This window comes from Sturnira hondurensis, unplaced genomic scaffold, assembly GCF_014824575.4.
Source record: "Sturnira hondurensis isolate 20B ecotype Veracruz unplaced genomic scaffold, ASM1482457v3 Scaffold0000780, whole genome shotgun sequence".
Classification (NCBI taxonomy): domain Eukaryota; kingdom Metazoa; phylum Chordata; class Mammalia; order Chiroptera; family Phyllostomidae; genus Sturnira; species Sturnira hondurensis.
The window spans coordinates 21048642-21067281 of NW_028073411.1; the positions used below are offsets into that span (position 1 = coordinate 21048642).

Sequence of the window (18640 nt, forward strand, 5' to 3'; positions counted from 1 at the left end):
CCGTGTGCCTCCCATGGGTTCTGTCCCTTGGTCCCCACGCTCCTGCCTCTCTGGTACTCGATTTTTTGGAGTGTGCCATTTTGAGTCCCTTCTTCTTTCCTTTCTGGTATATTTCCCCAATATTTTCTTAGTGGTTTTCTTGAGAGTCACAATGAAAACCTTGAACTTATAACAACCCAGCTGTGATCGTTCCAGCTCAGCTTCAGCGGGCACGGCATCTCCTTGGGTCTCTCCCTCCGCATCGCTGTCAGGACGAATCTACACACCGTGTGCCCGTTCACAGATTTACAATGATCGTCCCACGGATTTGCCAGTTAAATCACATAGGAAAACAGAGCAGTTACACACAAAAACTACGATCATAACAGCTTATTTTCAGAAGCGACAGGGTGGGGTCCTGGCAGGAGGGCAGGCATGAGGGCCAAAGGAAGAGAGCTAAGAGTCGAGAAAGTGCCCGCCCCCTGCACAGTCAGCTGGTTTCCGCCCAGGTGAAAAGACCACTTCCGTGCAGAGAGTGCAGCCTCCGCAGGGGGGCGGGGACACCGGATGGGCACCTGCAGAAGGGGGGCAGCTGGACCCTCCTCCAGGTGCCCACCGCAGAGGGGCTGCCGGCACTCAGCCTGCGGTGGGCGGGTGGCAGGGGTGAAGTGCCCTGCAGCCCGGCGGGGTGGGGGGACGTGGGAAGGCGGGGGAAGGCGTGGGAAGGTGTGGGAAGGTGTGGGAAGGCGGGAGAAGGCGGGGGGAGGCAGGACGCTGTTTCACGGGCGCAGAGCCGTTGTTTGGGTTGGCAAGTTCTGGCAACAGTGGCGACCACTGCCCAACCTTGCGAACCAACGTACTTAGCGTCACCAAATTCTGCCCTAAAATGGTCAAAACGGACATTTTCATCTTATGTATGTTTTACCACAATAAAAATTCTTTGAAGAGGACCCGACAGCACCCGCGTTGCTCGAAGTCCACCCCCCACCCCCACCCCCGCTCAGCTGCTAGCCGGCCTGGCCGCTGCCTGCTCTCCTCCCCGTTGGGTTAGAGGAAACGTCCAACATTCTCATCTCTGTAACTCGCAGGCCGCACCGCCTCAGAGCCCCGCATCTGCGGTGAGGACCTCGTCTACCTGTCAGGCAGGCTGCTCTCGTTCTATTTAATAAAAACGTGCTCAGGGTTTAAACTGTCGAGAAAGAGGCTTCCTGAGCTTTTCACAAGGTTTGTATCATTTCAAAGGGACAGAAAGAGGTGGCAAGTTTCTACAGAGAAGGTTCTAAGAAAAAGGAGGGGGTCTTTTTCCACCTGAGAAAGTTCAAATGTACCCCCTGTAACACCTACAGGCCAGGGGTGCACCGCCGACCCGCCGTGGAGAGGCAGGGGCGCCGGTAGCCATTGAAAAGTTTTACCCCCAGAGAAGGGGGGGGGTGTGCTTGGAGGGGTCACGTGACCCTGAGGGTGGTGAGACCAGGCTGTGTCTGGTGCTGGAGGTCACAGGAGGTTCTGGGGGGGGGCGGGGCGCGGGGCGGGAGGAGCCCACGGAGGAGCACACAGTCTCAGAGGGAGGCACGGAACCTTCTGAAACGGGCCTGTGGGTGGTCGCGTGACTCGGAAAACTGACCGGCTCCTCGAGTTGTGGGTGGCTCGTGGCACTCGCTGAGAGTGGGTGAGTTTTATGGTCCGTAAGCTGTGCTTCAAGAAAGTTGTCTTAGAAATACTTTTCATGAATTTCATTAGATTTCCATTTAGCTCTCGAAAAATGCTTGACGTGGTTTGCAGTGTTGGTGCAGGAGGTTTCTGCTTTTCATCACAGGCTGCAAGAAAGGCCGGACCGGCCCCTGCCCCGGGCTGCAGGGCCTCTTCGCCACGCTCCACACCGGTCCAGGCACCGTGCTCCCCTCCGGAGGTGGACATGCCAGGAGTCCCCTTGGGGACCAGACAGGACCAGGGGGAGCTGGGCCCTGCCTGTGGAGGTGGAGGGGGCAACCGGTGGGCAGGGTCTTGCAGTGGCACAGGGGTGGGAGTGGAGATGGGGCCATTGAGCCGGGTCTCGCTGGTGGCCACACAGAGAAAGGCCTGGCATCTGCACTAGGCCTTGTGGGTGGGGACCTGGACAGCGGGCACACACCTGGACAGGGGCGTGGTGGGGAGAGGAGCTGAAGGCCTGAGGGGAGGGGTGAGCAGGACCCGGGCAAGGGTGCCCTCTGCTTGCAAAGACTGCTGGGAGGACTCCAGGCAGGTGCCAGGGGTTCGGCCTTACAAGGGCAGGCAAGCAGGCAGCCTGGCAGACATGGACCCAGGCCCTGAGGGGCTGTGCAGCTGCGGGCTGGACAGCCCCCAAGGCCCCTTGCCTGTCCCTGGCTCTGCTCCTCCACTGGCACTGAAGGCTCCAGAAAAGAGACCTCTCTGGCCTGGCCTGGGTGAAACACGGCACCCATCCAGCAATGGGCACCTACAGGGTGCCAGGCCCAGCCCAGTCCTTGCCTTCCTACCAGCAGACGGGCCAGGCCAGCCCTGGGGATGAGCCGTCCCCAGCTCTTTTTTGCCCAGGAGGGAGTCAGGGGAGGGACCTGGTGGCCAGGGGCTACAGAGTCAGCTGGCACTGGGGTCACCCAGAGGCCCACCCGGGATCCGGCTCTCTGTGGATCCCTGGGGGGCTGGAGAAGCTCCCCCATGGGACCTGGGGTCTGTGAGCCTGGAGTGAGGGCACCAGCAGGTGCCTCCTCTTTGGGCCTGGTCCCCTCCCCAAGACTGGTGCCAGAGCCCAGATGGCTGGCTTAGGGCGCCCACAACCAATCCAGCCATGGGGGCGCAGTGGCCACTGGAGGCAGCCATGCATGGGGTCAGGTACCAGGCTGATGGAGTGGCTGGCTCACTCATAGGTGCTGAGGTCAGGGACAGAATGTCCCAGAAGCTGGGCCAAGGGGTGGGGCCAGGGAGGCCAGTGGACCACAGCTCCGAGTCCTCAGATGACCCCAGGCCCCAAGCGCCACCCTTACCACAGGGCAGGAGGCCTGCTCGGGCGGGCCCAGGGTGCTCAGCTGGTGCGGCCTGCTCTCACCAACCAGTCTGGGGGTGTCCTTGGGGCTCCATTCCTCCTTGGGTCTGAATGACCTTCAACCTCCCAAACTCTGCAGACTGCCGCCCCTGGCCATGGAGGACCCCTCTGGGCCCAGGCACGGGGCCCCTCACCAGGCTCTGGCCCCAGGTCGGCCTATGTCAGGGCGCCCATCACACTAGCCCTCCTTTCAGGTGTGGCCTCGGGCCTGTCCGCCACCCCCAGGACCTCTCCTCACTCCCGAGATGCTCACCTCCTCTCTGCGCCTGCCCTTGGTCCCAGAGGGCCCCTCGGGTCCCAGCACCTATGGCCCTCTGGGAGCCCCTCTTGTGTCCTGACGTCCTCCTCCTGGCTCCCCGACTGGGCTCCGGGAGGGCCCAGGGAAGCTCTCGGACTCCCTCCGGGGCTGCAGGCGATCCCTGCACACGCGTGTGGGGCCTGCATCACTGCTGGGTTGGGGTGCGGCCCCTCTGCACGTGCTTCCTCGAACAGGGTAGGTGTGTCTCTGTGGGGACCTGGAGGCAGGCAATCTGTGGGACACACCCCAGCCCAGGCGGGTGTCTCCAAGGCCTGGGCCCTCTCGGCCCTGCCCCCCACTGTGAGGGAGGACGCACGGCACCACGGCCCAGGATCCCTGACCTGTCCCCTGTTGTCCTGGTCACTGCTCCCCAGAAGCCAGGGCGCCCGCACCAGAGAGGCCTCCCTGCCCAGCTCCATCCGTACAGCCCAGGCCCTGGGGGGCCTCCCTGTAGGCACAAGGAATGGGGCAGATGCCCGGGTAGGGGTTTGCTGGACTCTCTGGTGCCGGCACCTCTCCTCCACAACCCCCCGCCCATAGCCGGAGGGGCTGGCGACTCACGAGTTGACGAACATTCCTGAGTGAGGAGCCCAAGACTCCCAGCTCAGCGACAGCACCTGTTGGTAGGACAGGAAAACCTGGGGACCTGCCTCAGGGCAGGTGCCAGCCTCCCCTGTGGGTAGGTGGGGCCAGTGGCATTGGGTCTGATGCCCATTTTGGCCTGTATTTGGGTCCAAGCAGGCAACTTCCTGGCAGGAAGGGGGGCAGGAGGGGCCAGAGGCCAGGTCAGTCAGCCCCATGCCAGAAAGATGGGATCCCGCCCCAGAACTCTCCTCCTCCCCAGGGCAGGGGGGTGGACCCCCTTGGCTACTGATGACCTTCACCTCTGTGGGCCCCCAGCAGGGGCCTCCGTGGACCGGGGAAGGCCCTGTGGAGACACCCCACTGCCTCAGCCATAGCCAGGGGTCAGGGTGCAGGGGGCCTCTGTGGGCAGGTGCCAGGCCAGCTGATGCCTTCCCAGCCCTGGTGCCGGTACCGGTGATGGCAGCTCACATGGGCAGGCGATGGCCCCTCAGCCCCTGCCGTCCAGGCCTCCACTGCCCACCTCTGAGCTGCCCAACCTGTTCCCTCTTTATTTCCTTTTTGTGCTGCTTTTGCTAAAGCACGTGGGGCTCTGAGCCAGCTGGGGCCTGGCTGCCTGGAAGGGTGCATGGGGCTGCCAGGGTCCTCCAGGGGTCACTTCCCTTTTCTGGGAAGCTTTGGCACCAAAAGCAGACCAGGGTTTCGTTTTAGGGGGCTGCGCTGGAGAAAAGAAAGACAGCTGCAGGCCGATTTCCGATCCGTCCCAGCCTCTCTTCCTGGGGCGCTGGGCCAGCCTAGGGGTGAGAAGGCCTGGAGGGGCGGCCCAGCTGGGAGCAAAGCAATCAGAGGTCAGAGGTCAGACCCCCACATTGTGTGGCCTGCAGCTCCTGGCAGGGGAGGAGTGGGAGCAGAGAAGATGCAACCCGGCAGGCAGTGGGGGGCACATGAGGAGGGGCTGTGGGCCACCACGGGTCGTAGTGTGCTCAGGATTCTGGTTCTTTCCACCGGGACTTCGGGGTTCTGTGCAACCCCAAGGAAAGTCCCTCAGCTGTGGAAGCTGTTCAGACCCGAGCAAGGGGCTCAGGAGCCTGGACAGGAGACCGGCCAGACACGGGAAGACACATGGAGCTGGGGCCAGTCCGGGGAGCGCAGCCAGAGTCCAAGGCGGGCAGAGGCGGGCCCAGGCAGCCTCCAGCATGAGGGTGGGTGGGAGGGGAAGGCGCCTGCTTGCTCGGGAACAGCCTGGCGGGGAGCCGCTGCCCTGTGCTGCAGCCTGTGGGCTGCTGGGCTGCTTGTGGGAAGAGCCTCGCCCAGCCAGAGGAGCCCCTTCTCACAGCCCCAGGTCCCAGGCTTTGCAGGCAGGACAGACCCTGTGGCTGCAGACACTGAGGCCCCAGCACTTCCCACAAGCGGCACTGTCCTTGGTGCTCCCATGGCTCAGGGGCCAGGGTGGGGGGAGGGGCCCACGGCAGCTGAGGGGGCCCCCCATGTCTGCAGAGCCTCCTGGAGGAGGACTGAGGCGCAGGGCAGTGGGGGATGGGAGGCCAGTCCATACCCTGCCCCACAGGCACCAAGTCCAGCTGGGCACCGGCCTGGGCACATGGGCCCCCCCCCCCCCCCCCCCCCCCTCCCGGNTGGCCCCCCCCCCCCCCCCCCCCCGTTCAGAGTGCTGAGGAGGAGGTGGGCACTCCTGGGGCTGTCCAGAGGGGGGAGGGGCCAGCTCTGGGAGAAGAGATCCTGAGTACCCCCAGTCAGATCCCAGAAGTTGGGAGGGCTCCCCCTGTGGACCAGGGCCCCAAGGGACTAAAGTGGACAGTGCCCATCTTCCTCTACTGGGGACAGGGGGACCTTAGGGTCTAGGAGGGGTGGTCCTGGAGGCCGGGGGCCCTGACAGCTCCAGGTCTGTGTCTGGAGGCAGAGGGTGGGGCGTGCCCGCACACAGAAAAGAGGAGGCCTTGTGTCCTGCGTCGCCATCCAGAGGCCCACCTGAATAGCCCACTGGGGCATTCGGCCCTTCTCCCTGGAACCTCAGCAGAGGGGCCAGGAAGGCACCCCCTTCCTGCGGGCTGCCTCACCTCCTAGGCCTGCCCTGTGGCCGGCACCCCACGCCCACAGCCGGGTCCTGGACACAGCCTGCCCTTCAGGTGGGCCTGGGCCATGAGGAGCCTTCAGCCTGGCCCCTCCACGCCTCTGGTATGTGGGCACAGCAGTGGGGACCAGAGTCACACTCTGCCTCTCTGGGCCTCAGTTTCCCCAAGGGCATCCTGCGCAAGAGCCCTTGCTGGGTGGAACTGGAGCTGGGGTTGGGGCAGTTGGCAGTGCCCAAAGGCCCTGCACTGGGGGGAGGCTGCCCAGGGGCCAGGGCGACACAGCTGGAGTGGCAAAGGGCACACAGCGAGTACTGCCCCCGCCTCCCCCTGGCCACCCTCCCTCTCCTCTCTCTTGCCTGCAGGGAAGATTCTGTGGAGGTGGCCCTGGCCCCGTGCCGGCCGAGCCCCACATGGGGTGCCGAGCACTGGCCCCCAGAGCCGCTGCCAGACCCTGGGCCTGCCCTGGGGCCTCAGATCTCCTCCACACGCCCCACCGGCCCTAACGGCCCTAACGCACAGGGCTGAGCTTCCTCACACCCTCAGCGAAACCCCTCCCTGCTCACCTGTCCCGCCCTCACAGCAGGGATGCCGCCTCCAGGCAGGACAGGAGCTGCCCCTTGAGGCCTCGGCTTCTGCATCCCTTGAACCCATCTGTGGTGACCCCCCGAGGCCTGTCCATCCACAGCCAGAGTGGCCAGCACCCGCCTCACCTTCACAGGTGTTCTGGGTGGGGTTCCAGAGTCCAGGTGCCTTGGGCTGGCCTAGCAGGAGGCTGGGGGCAGCACTTTCCAAAATAACTGGGCAGAGCCCTGTGCTGCAGGACAGACTTGGGGACACGGTGTCCTCCGGAGACCTCTCGAGCCTCTGGTTAGGTGGCTGCTGGCCTCGGACCAGCTGCCAGGCTGCCTCGCTGCCCTGCCTCTGCCGCCGACCTGTGGGGCTGGCTCAGTGTGAAGATGTGTGTGAGAACTTAGACCAGGGCCAGCTCACCTGACCACTCTTCCGGCAAAGGCCGGGACCTCTGTGCCCTCGAGGCTGAGACTGGCCTGCCCACCAGGCTCCTCCCACTTGAGACCAAGTGTGGGTGTCTCAGCAGCCTCCAGGGCCTGACTCAGGAGCCCCCCCAGAGACGAGCTGAGTGCGTGCCCCAGAGGGTGGACAGGTGGATCAGTGGGCCAATGGAGGACCACTAGGTGGGTGAATGGTGGGTGTCCGACCAGCCCAGCACCCTCGGCGGGGTGACACGTGAACAACTGTCACAGGGGATCGGCAGGCTGCACAGTGGCTTGTCCTTGGCCCTCCAAGTGCCCTGCCACCACTCCTGGGAGAAGGCAGCGTGAGCTCACGGAGCTTCGGAAGCCCCAGCGGCCCACGTGGACGCCCAGTGGGCAGGTGGGACAGGCTGGCTGGCTCCCTGCTCTATCCTGTCCCACGGCACCTGCACACACTGAGCGGGCCACCCAGGAATTCCTGGACCTGACGGTGGCTCCTCAGGAGAGGCATGCCAGGCCCCTCAGGGGCTGAGACCATGCAGGGGGACGGACCCCCAACCCGGCCTTGCCTGTCCAGGTCACTTTCTCCCACTTCCTGCCCCAGCCCTCAGGTGTGACTTCCCGACACACCTCAGCCCGACTGCGGTAGGAGACCTGAGAGGCAGGCAGGGGTCTTCGTGCTCCACAGACTGGGGGTGAGGCTGGCCCTGGGTCGTGGGACACAGGGACAAGGCCTCTAGCCCTGCTGGACCTAGATGGCCTCCTAGCAGCCCCAGCATGGGAGCTCCCCAGTGGGAGGCAGGGCATGCCCGGGTCCTCCACCCGCAGGTCCTTCCCACTCCCACCTGGCCCAGCTCCACCCTCACACCTGGCTGCAGTTCCCACTGCTGCCAGGGCCCAGCCTTGCCACCACTCCTGACCACACCTCCTGCTCTCAGCACCTGGAAGGTGTTGCCACCCCTCTCTGCCTGGCAAACTTCTTCTCACCCCAGACCCTCCCAGCAGTCGGCGGGGCTGCACGAGCCTTCTGCAGGTGCACCCCTGCTCTGTCAGTCAGGGCCCTTTCCCCATCTGATGGGGCCCCTTCAAGAGGCCAGAGGTTCTCCTGGGGCCGAACCGACATGATACCTCGTCACAGGATGGCAATGCCAGCCCCTGCGGCCTCGCTCCCTGTCTTTCTCCTGGACAGACACTCCTGCCCACACTGCGGTGTGTCTGGGTCGGAACAGGTTGGCTGGGAGCCTCACACTGGACCTTCTGGTCCGGAAGGTGGAGCCCAGCCCAGCCCCCTCCACCCTGCCACTTCCTCATGGGAACTGGGCAGGGACTACCCAGGGACCAGTGGCCCCTCCTCCCACTCGACACCCCAGCCCCATAAACACACCACATCCGTTACATACAAAACAATTTAATTGAAACCCCGTATAAAAATAGGATCGGCAGACATTTCACTTTTAGATGGAAAGAACCCGTCTCTGACACCTGCAGGCCAGGACCACGAACACGGCTACTAAAATAAATTAAAGGCTTGAGACTCTGTCCCCCACCCCCCAACTCCCAGAGCCAACAAGCAGACTGTACAAAGTCAATAATTTAAAGCCCACCCCTGGGGGTCACCCCCCATTCCACGAGCCACCGGAGGCGCAAGCCCGTCCTCCCTGGCACGGGTTGGGTCGGGCTGAGGCCCACGCTCGAACCAGGCCTGGAGGAGTGGGACTGCTGAGGAGGACCCCCCCCCAAAATAAGTTAAACAATAAATAGACCTCTGCAGGGACCACACCATAAATAGACGTTCACGGGCTTGCAGGCGCGCGCACACAGGCCGCAGGCGCCGGTGTGGGCGGGGCGTTGCATTGCTTGTGCAGACGTGCCCAGACACACACGGACGGAGGAGGGAGGGCGGGCGCGGGGGTGGACACGAGGGACCCTGTGCCCCAGTGAGATGAGGCCACAGGACACAAGAGCTCTTGGTCCAACTTGGTCAGATGAGGAGGAGCCGGGTGCCCACAAGGCCACCCTCCGGAAGCACAGGACAGGGACAGTCTCGGCATCAAGCACCCACCAGACAGGCGGGCCTGACTTGGGCCGAGGTCTTTGGACAGACAGAGCTCGAGAGAACCAAGTCCTGTGAGAGCAGCGTTCGAAAAGGCACTCAAAGCAAAGGGAAAGGCCCGGTGCCAAAAGTAAAGGTCACCCGGGGTCAGAGGTCACTGCTTTCTCAAGGAGCAGACGGCCCCAGTGGGAGAGATCCTGCAAAGGCCAGGGCAGGCACCCCTCCAGCTCCCACAAGCCAGGCACAGATCGCTCCTCACAAGCTCTCGCTGCTGGAGGTGGTGCTGGCCCCATCATCCGTGTCCAGGGAGCAGAGGCGAAGATCACAGCTCTCAGAGGTGCCCCCGTCTGCCCCCAGCATCCAGGGGTGGGTGGAGATTTGGTCCAGCGAGGGCCGCTCCGAGGGCCGCAGGGACAGACACCACTGAATGAGCTGCTGGCACTCTGGGAGGGAGTGGGGAGGGAGGATTAGGAAGGGGCCGGCTCCTGGGGTGTGTCACCCTTGCAGCCCTCCCAGGCCCCTGCGCACACCTGGGGAGACCCTCCTCCGGAAGAAGAGGCGGCCGCGCAGAATCTCCTCGTCCTGCTCGAAGGGGATGTCCCCGCACACCATGTCATAAAGCAGCACGCCCAGAGACCAGACAGTGGCCGAGCGCCCGTGGTAACGGTGGTAGCGGATCCACTCCGGGGGGCTGTATACCCGGGTGCCTGGGGAACACGAAGGGTTAGGACTCCAGCACCAAGTGAAGTGGTCAGACCCGAGAGTGTGCCCTGAGACCCCACGAGCCCAGTCAACCAGTCAATCGTCTCAGAGGCCTGAGCCGGAAGAGGGAGCCAGCCTCCAATCCTGCTAGTCATCAGCCTGGAAAAACCCCGCGGGCGTGGCTTCTCCAGTGCGGCGGGAGGGGGGGGGGGAGGAGCTGGTCACATGGGCGCCGGCTCGGGTTTCACAACAAACAGATGTGAGGACGGGAGGGGGAACTGCAGGGAGGGGCAGCGGGAGGAGGGAGAACGAGTGGGCTGGCAGGCGGGGAGCCCCGGCTTCCCCACGCTCCGCAATGCGGGGATTTCTGCTCGCGCCGCGGCACTCCCGCGGCATACACACAGCCCCCGCCCGCGCACAGGGGAGGCCCACGCCGCGCCAGCTCCACCCGCACCAGCTCCCCCCCCCCTCACAGACCCCTGGCTCGCCGCAGCCCCCACCCGCTTTGAACGGGCTCGTGTCCCGGCTCAGCGCCTACGCGAACGTGCCCGAGGCGGCGCGGGCTCAACAGCCACCAGGCCCCCACCAAAGACGTTAGTCTCCGGCCGTTGGCATACCCCGCGGCCCTGCCCGAGCTCACCGTCGAAATCCGTGTACACTGTGTCCTTGAGTAACGCGCCGGAGCCGAAGTCGATGAGCTTAAGTTCCCCGGAGCGCAGGTCCACCAGAAGGTTCTCGTCCTTGATGTCGCGGTGCACGACCCCGCAGGCGTGGCAGTGGCGCACCGCGGCTAACACCTGAGCGAAGAAGCGGCGCGCCAGGGGCTCGTCCAGGGCGCCGCGCTCCGTGATGAAGTCGAAGAGGTCCTGGGCCGGCTCGGGCCGCTCGAGCACCAGCAAGAAGCCGTCAGGCCGCTCGAACCAGTCCAGCAGGCGGATGACGCCGCGCGCGCCACCCGCCGCGCCCACCTTCCGCAGCAGCACCACTTCGAGGGGCACGGCAGCACCGCCCTGGGGGGACACGGCTGTCAGCGCTCACCGCCCGCGGCCCCGACCCCGCCGACAGCCCGCCCTCCCGGCCCCACACTTACGATGCTGCCCCATTCGGTCACCCGCTCCTTAACCACGTGCTTCACGGCCACCTGGGGGGAAAGCAATGGGTCAGGCCTGGCCGGCTGGGACGAAGCGCGCGGTAGGCGAGAAACCCGTGTCCTCCCGGCGGCCGGACTCACCGGGAGCCCGTCGGCGATGCGGCTGCCTGCGTAGACCGTGCCGAAGCCGCCGCTGCCCAGAACGGCGCCCACCTGGTACACCTTCTCAAAACTCTCCTTGTCCGCCTTGGCTGTGGGGATAGTGAGGACGTGGTTGGTGTGGCCCGAAGCGCCCCTGGTCCCCTAGTCCCCGGTGCCTCCGGCCCTCCGACCCGACCCCCGGATCTCCCAATCCCCAGCCCTCGCCTACCCGGCTGTAGGATCTTCACCGGGAGGTGGTCCACGCCGCCCGGCCCGCAGAGGTGCGCCAGCGAGCCAAACTTAGAGAGTAGCATCGCGGGCGGCGGCGGGGCGCGGGCTCTGCACCGCCAGTCGCCCGGCTCGGCTCCCCGCGCGGCTGCGGACGCGGGAGGGAGGCCACCCCGGGCCGCGCGGAGCCCCGAGCCCCCGACGGCGGCGGGCGCGGATGGGCGGGCGTCGCGGGAGCACTGACCCTTGAAGTGCTGAGACCCGCGCGAGCAAGGCCGTCGCGCGGCGAAGTACCCCGATCGAGCCCTCGAGAACCTCGTGGACGCGCAGCAAGGCCAAGTGGCTCACACGCCCCGGCCGTCTCGCCCCGGACTTTTGGGCCGGGAACACTCGTATCCCTCCGCGGGGGCGGGGCGAGCGAGACCCCGCCCTCCTCTGTCGTTTTCCGAGCGGCAGGGATACCTCCGGGAACCCGCGAGAGGAGCCGCGGCGACTGCGAGGCCAGGCTGGGCGTCATTTCCTGGGGTCGATGAGGTCCGGTGGCCGGGAACGCGGAGAGCCTCCCGGGACTAACTCGCTGTAGTAGAGACGCGGAGGCACACGGCGTGGCGCGTTTCCCAGGGCTCAGACACGCTTTGCGCACGCGCAACTTCCGCGCGGGCGGTGGCCGAGGCTTTTGGGGTGGGGCCGTGGGAGCCAATCGGAGCCGGGGTTTCCAAAGAGCAGCCGGGCCTTGGCCAATAGTGGCGCGCGGGCGGGGCGGGAACTTGTGGGAGCCCGCCCCAGCCACTCCAGGAAGGTCACCCACGACACGCACGCCTTCTCGGAGTCTGGAGCAGGAGGCTGGCTCGCCGGTTGCGCGAGCGTGGGGGTCCGGAGACCGAGTGGGATTACGGAGGCGCCCCGCTCCACTGCAGTCAGGGCCCGAGCCAGCCTAGGTCCGAATGACCCTGGTCCGAGCCGCACTCTCCCCTCTGTTTCCAGTACGGTACAAACTCACCTGTGTGGCGTGAGCCAACAGCACGGTTGCCTGCCTTGGCCCAAGGTCACTGGCCTGAGCAGCTCAGGACCCAGGCGTGTGAGCAGTCCTGTGCTAGCGCCGGTGGCTGAGCCCCCGGCGCCCACTGCCAACGCCCCCGGAGGGGGCTGGGGGAGCCAAGACGCCAAGGTATTGGTTCTCACTGCATTGCGGGTGCTCCTGGCAGCCCCTGGAGTGATCCCCAAGCATGCACAGGGCTGGCCTACGGAGCACACCCGACCTCCCCGAAGTCGCACTTCTTCACTGCCATCCCCTGTGCTGGTATAGCTCCTAGGTTCTTGTCTTACCGGCGATCCGTCCAGCACTTTCCTGCTGGGTGGGCCCACGTGGGTAGGGCTGGGGGTGGACAATTAATGTGGGCCCCAGGCCAGTGTGGGCTTCCCCACTGGGTCAGATCCAAGGTAGGACACCCGAGCCCAGCCCTTCAGCAAAATCCTGTGAGGGAGGACCCTGCCCCCACCCACACTGACAGCAGGTATGCTCAGGCTGTTGTGGGTTCCCAGACCTACAGGGGTGCTGGAGAGTGTTGTGGGTCCAGCCAGGGACCCTGTCAAGAGCAGAAGTCTGACCCAAAAGAGAGGGGCTGAGGTCCCCAGTGCCTCCCCAGCGGGCCCCCAGCTCAGCTGGTCCCAGGATTTGGGAGGCGGCACCCCCATGCATGCTACCAGCTTGATCTGAAGACCTGGGTTTCCCCCAGTTCAGAGCAGTGGGTGCTCACACTGCTGCTGGGAGGGGTGGTGTGTGCACCCTGCCTCCACCCCCCCCCCAGCTCTGAAGGGGGTCTCTGAGATGGGGAGGGCCCTGGCCTGGCCTGGGAGTGCAGGACAGAGCAGGGGGCATCCTCCTTCCTTGGTGAGGGTCTCCTCCGAGCCTCTATCCCCCTGGTGCTGCCGTAGGAGTCTCGTGTGTGCACACGTTGTGTCCTGCTCCAACCAGGAGCCCTTGGAGGGCTCAGGACGGACCTGCATCCCCCGCATCCCCCGCCGGCTGTCCCTTCAGGCTCCGTCTGGCCCAAGGAGTGGGCTGGACAGGGATCCTGGTATCTTCCTGCTTGTTCAGCCACCAGGGCCCCCGTGTCTGCTCTGATGTTGGGGGCCCTGTTACCCCAGATGACCCTGCCCAGTGGGTAGGACTCGAGCAGGGTGCTGCCTGCCTCACCCTACCCCCACCCTGCAAGTGGGTACAACCCACTCCATTTCTCAGCTTGGCGAACCGAGACTCTGAGGGGTTTGCCTAGCTGTGAAGCCCCCAGCTTCCTGGTATGGGGTCAGGGGAGGCAGGCAAAGGCAAATCTGAGACCTAAGAGCCCTTTGCTCTTCCCCCTGGGCATGGCCCTCTGTTAAGTAACTCCAGGTTACCCCTTCCCAGCAGGCCTGAGCCACACGCACCCCAGCCGAAGCCCTGGCTGCGCAGGATGCCCGTCATCTGTTTGTTTCTTCCTGGTTCCTGGAAGGCCCATCCGGTGGGCCTTAAAATAACTTTGGGCCCCACAGGCAGCAGGCGGCAGAGAGGCCAGCAGGAGAGTGGTTGGGGCAGAGGCATCAGATCCTTACCCTGCTGCCCCACTGACGCAAGAGCGCCGGCTCTGTGCCTTGGCCTTCCACTACCCCCAGGGTGCCCAAGGCCCAGGCCAGCGTGGTGCAGCCGCCTCTCCAAGTTCCTGTTCTCCCCGGGCAGGTTCTTCCCAAAGAGGGGCATAGCTGGGTCCTGCTGCACGTCCGCCCCCCCAAATGGCCTGCAGCTGCCCTGCACAGCCAGCCCCACCAGGTCACCCTGTCCTGCTGGCAGAAAGACCTACACTGTTGCCATGGTGACTGGAGCTTGGCTGGCCACCCTGGATTAAGGAGGAAGAGGAGACTGGACAAAAGGTGGCCTGGGCCACTCACACTGTCCCCCTTAGGCGCACATGGACGCACACCCGTGCACACACAGAAACCAGGCAGGAGGGTGGTGTGCTGTCCTTGGGAGCTGGGGGAGGGGTGCCAGGGGACAGATGAGCCAGCTGCAGAGGTCTGAGAGACCCTCTCAGCCACAGGCTTTGGCCATGGATGTGGGCAGGCGGGGGCCCCCCAGGCATGGCCCAAGCTGAGGGGCACTGGGAGTCAGGGCAGGGTGAGCAAGTCGGTGGGATGTGCAAGCACAGCTGGGAAGGGGCCAGGTGAGGAGGCCTGGGTGGGTGGCATGGGGACAGCTACACAGGGGAGGCCTAGGGGGCTGTGAGGGGCAGGCAGGACACCAGGAAACCAACAGGTCTCAGGACACAGGGAGCGGTACCCCAAGTATGCGGGCCCTCCAGTTTACCATGCCATAGTTCCACGTGCATGTTTGTAAGTGTGTGAGTGTGCACCTCTGAGTGTGTATGCATGTGTCACGCTGAGCCCCCTCTGGCCTCCACCCCAATTGCTGGAATCCCTGGTCCACCTGGGCTGGATGCCTCCGACAGTGTCCTGCTTCGCATAGGTGCCCACCCCGTCCAGATCCCACTCAGGGCCCTGGTGCTCTGGCCTGGCTATCCTGCAGGCAGCAGATGGGCAGCCCAGCCCCCGTCCCTGCCCAATGCCTGCTGTCTGGCTGGGCAGGGGTGGGGCCTTCCCTCTGACCTCCATGCATCTCCACTCCAAAGCACCACAGCCTCTTACCCAGCGGGACGGGAGCCAGCAGGGCCAGGCCAGGGTTTTGCAATGGCCCCCAAAGGCACCCCAGGGAGGGCCTGGGCTGAGGTGGGGACAAATCAGTGGGAGCCAGTGGGCGGTGCCTGCATGACCTCTGCCCTGGGATGAGGCCAGGCCACCCCAGGGCCAGGCAGTGGGCACAGTGTGGGCACTGGGTCAGCTCCCTGGCCACTTCTCTGGGGGCTTGGACCTCTGCCTCCCCTTCCCTGTTCCTTCCCCCACAGTGGCTTCTCCCTCCTTCCCTTGGGACCCTCCCCTGGCCCAGCCTCAGTACCCCCAGTACCCCCCAGTACCCCTCAGTACCCCTCAGTACCCCCAGGCCGGTACCCTCAATACCGGCCTCCACTCTGCCACTGACCCATGCTAGAGCCATGACACGTCCTGGCTACACCCGGCCTGCATCCCCATCTGTGGGGACCTGGGCTCACCGCCGCCGTGCAGGGTCGGGAGGAGGGTCCAGTGAGCTCTCTGTGCGGTGCTTCTGCCGGCACACAACAGGAGCCTATCGGATGCAGCAGTGGTGGCTCTGGCTATTGTGGACACTGGCCCTGATGTCACCGCAGGGTCCAGGGGGTGGTGGGGCCAAGGCTGAGGCCCACAAGGCCCACAAGGGCACTCTGGGAGGCTGGGGGCAGAGCTGGCCTCAGGCTCATGCTGAACCCTGGAGGCGGGACAGGCTCTCAGACCCCAGCAGGGAAGCGAGATGGCCTCTGGGGACGGCACCAGGCTGCGCAGGCCTTTCTCTCCCCTGCACCCGGCCCCTAGCATGAAGGTGGGGACAGGACCCAGAGGGGCTGTGAAGGGGGGTCCCCTAGGAGCTGGAAGCCGCCATGCTGTGCCTGTTTGCCTCTGACTTGCAGAGCCAGGCTCCGGGAGCCCTGTGGGCAGTGGGTCCTGCTTGGGGGCTTCCTGAAGGAGGAGGCCCAGTCCAGCTGAGTCTACGAGGCTCAAGCAAATGGCAGGGTGCGGGGCGTGGACCCACTTGGCACCTGCAATTGCCAGGGGCTGGGCTGGGGCCACCATGGGACCAGGGTCTGGAGGGCAGAGCCGTGCAGTTTGGAGCCAGCCAGGAGGTGTCTCTCTAGAGGGGGAAGGGCTTGTGGCCTGAGTCCCAAAGGGATTCGAGGTGCTCCATTCAGAGGACCCCCAGAGGACCAGGTAAGGCCTTGGAGACCCGAGTGCAGTGAGCACCTGCTACGTGCCTGCCTGTGCTCAGCATTCGGCAGTCCCTCCCTCAGGGCGCATTGCCTTCACAGGGAGAGCAGGGCCTGTGGGATGTGGGGGGCACAGCCTGGGGAAAGGACGGGCTAGACCGGAAAGTGCCTGCCAAGCACGCACCCCATCCACAGGCAGGTCAGTCTGGGAGAGAAGCAGGGGCAGGATGGGCTGGCTTCAGGTCAGGCTCGATCTGTGCTCTTCCTGCCCGCCACAGGCAGGATCCACACGACTAATCGCACGGGCCCTGTGGGTCCCCTCCTTCGAAGGCTCGGAAATAGAGAGCCAGGGTGACGGGAGACATTCTGCTCCCGGACATGGGGCAGGAAAGTCCAGCGTGGCCCAAAGCTCTGCTTGTGGAGTGAGGGAGAGAGCTGCTTGGTGCTGGCCCCCCCCCCACTTTCCTCCTCCTCGGGGAATGAACCAGGCCTGTGGGCGAGGACAGGCCCTGGCAAAATAGGTGGCACAGAGCCAGGGTTGAGAAGGTCTGCAGGGGGCCCCAGGAGGCCTGCCCAGCCCCCTCCAGCTGCCGTGCCTTCCAGAAGGACCCAGATTTGACTTCTGGGAGCGTCCCCAGGGCCAACCTGGGCACTGATACCCCAGGATGCAGTGGGGCAAAGTTGGGGGGTGCTGCCAGGGACCCCAGCCCAGAAGCAGCAGCCACTAGAGATTCAGTATTTGGCTACTGTTGCTGGCCCGGACGGCCAGGGTGGAGGCTGGTCACCCTGACCACACACTGGGCCGGAGGCCTCTCCTGCCTCACCCTGGTTTTGTGGGCAAGGGGCACGGAACATGTGTGGTGCCCCGGTGGGAGGAGGGGCTGCGGATGCTGGTCCGGCCCTCTGCGCCCAGGCTCCCACAGCGGTGTGGAGGGGGGGCCCTGCCCTCTCCTCGTCTCCGCACAGGACTCCCCCAGGTGCCTGGACCTCAGTGTGTGAGGTGCCTGGCCAGAGCCTCTGTTTGGAAATAGCCAGGCTAGTTTCCAACCTCAGGGTTATTTCCTGTTCCTGGAGGTTGCCGTGGGGGAGGGGGACTCCCTGGAGCCAGAAGCTCAGTGGGCCTCTGCCGAGAGGAAGCCCCCAGCTCTTGCCCGGCTCATCCCTGAATGACACGAAGCAGCACCCAGTGGTGTGGGTGCTCCGTGTGCCAGGAGCTGGGAGGACATCCTGGAGCTCCCTGGTGGCTGGCCAGCCCAGGTCAGGGCCCAGGCAGGGCCACACCTGCCTGCTCACCTGTTGGAAGGTGCACAGGCGGCCAGCTGGCCTACGAGGACGGGGTACTCACGGCCACAGCCTCCATCCAGGTGCTGCTCCCTGGTCCCTCCCTCCCTCTCCTCCCAGCCTGGCCAGGCCTCCTGGCTTGCAGCCCTGCCCCCACCCTCGCCAAGGGCAAGGGTGAAGTTTTCTCTGCCCCTCTGGAGGGAGGGGACCAGTGGGCTCCCCAGAGTATGGCCACGGGCTGGAGATGTAGGGTCTGTCCAACCTGTCCACCATCCAGAGGGGGAGCTGTGGCCCTGCTCCACCCGCACCCACAGTGGGGGTAACCGGGTCACAGTGGGGTTGGGAGCAGGCCCAGGGGCCCACGCCTGGACCCAGGGCCAGGTCCTTTCAGGGCAGCGGGGGCGAAACTCCCCCGAGAGAGGAGGCTGGACCAAGTGTCGGGCTGGGCAGGGCCACACCTGAGGGAAGAGAGGTGGGGACAGGGCACCCCCTCCCACCCCGGGCCACAGGGTTGGGAGCATTCCTGGCCCCAGGCCGGACTGGCCTGTGGGTGGTGGTGCTGTGGGCAGGGCCCTGAGTCACTGCTGAAGAATGGGAACAATGGCAAGAACTCAGCTTGGCACTCTGGGCAGGCTCCCCCAGCACCTTCCCTGCCCAGGCCCCGCCTGCCACCTGTTCACTGCCCCCACCACCATGAGGGCCCAGCCTGAGGTGTGGAGGGTCAGGGTCCTGCAGGCCCAGCCTGGTGCAGGAGAGTGTGGAGCACAGGTGGCCCTCCTAGCTACCTGGCCCCAGTTCCCAGGGGGCACTCCCCCCGCGGCCCAGAGAGGGCTCGGCCGCCTGGGTCTGGGCACGCCATTGCTGGGGCAACCTGGTCCAGAGTGGCCAGCCCCTAGGCCTCTTTCCAGGGCTAGGCGGGCTGGGCACAGGGGTCCCAGGTGAGCTGTGCTGGGAGGTCTGGGCTCAGACACTGAGGGTCCCCTGAATCCACAGTGCAGCTGGGTCCCTCGGGTCCCGTGCTGAGCTTTCTTCCAGACTGTGCCTGCACTTCCGCCACTCTCTGCAGGGGGTGCTGCTGGTGGGGACGTGGTGGGGAGGGGGCCTGCCCCTGTGTGCCCGGGCCTCTGCCCCGTCCCCAGCCCAGGCCCCACCGTGGGCACCCAGTCTTTCTCCCAGGAGCCCAGGCGATGCCCCGCACAGGCCCGCTGCCCCTCTCCCACCACCAATCAGTCTTGGCCACACCCAGTCTGCCTGCTCCCACCGAGGCTTCCCGGGCTG

At 65.3% G+C, this 18640-nt stretch overlaps 1 protein-coding gene across 1 annotated transcript; it reads right to left on the reverse strand.

Moving 5' to 3' along the window:
- Nucleotides 1-8394: 8394 nt before the first annotated feature.
- Nucleotides 8395-11558, reverse strand: PIM3 (Pim-3 proto-oncogene, serine/threonine kinase). The gene is made up of 6 exons (XM_037049147.1): nt 11218-11558; nt 10989-11098; nt 10848-10898; nt 10398-10767; nt 9586-9762; nt 8395-9498 (listed from the first exon to the last, which is right to left on the reverse strand). Exons 1-6 carry the CDS (start codon nt 11300-11302, stop codon nt 9311-9313), a joined length of 981 nt encoding a protein of 326 aa, XP_036905042.1. The 5' UTR covers nt 11303-11558; the 3' UTR covers nt 8395-9310.
- Nucleotides 11559-18640: the final 7082 nt, after the last annotated feature.

Excerpts from the sequence above, each read along its gene's own strand:
- PIM3 (XM_037049147.1), bottom strand. The coding sequence starts at position 11,302 with ATGCTACTCTCTAAGTTTGGCTCGCTGGCGCACCTCTGCGGGCCGGGC. Across the intron at positions 9,763-10,397 it reads AGTGTACACGGATTTCGACG|GCACCCGGGTATACAGCCCC; the intron begins GTGAGCTCGGGC and ends CGTGTTCCCCAG. Across the intron at positions 9,499-9,585 it reads CCGGAGGAGGGTCTCCCCAG|AGTGCCAGCAGCTCATTCAG; the intron begins GTGTGCGCAGGG and ends ACTCCCTCCCAG.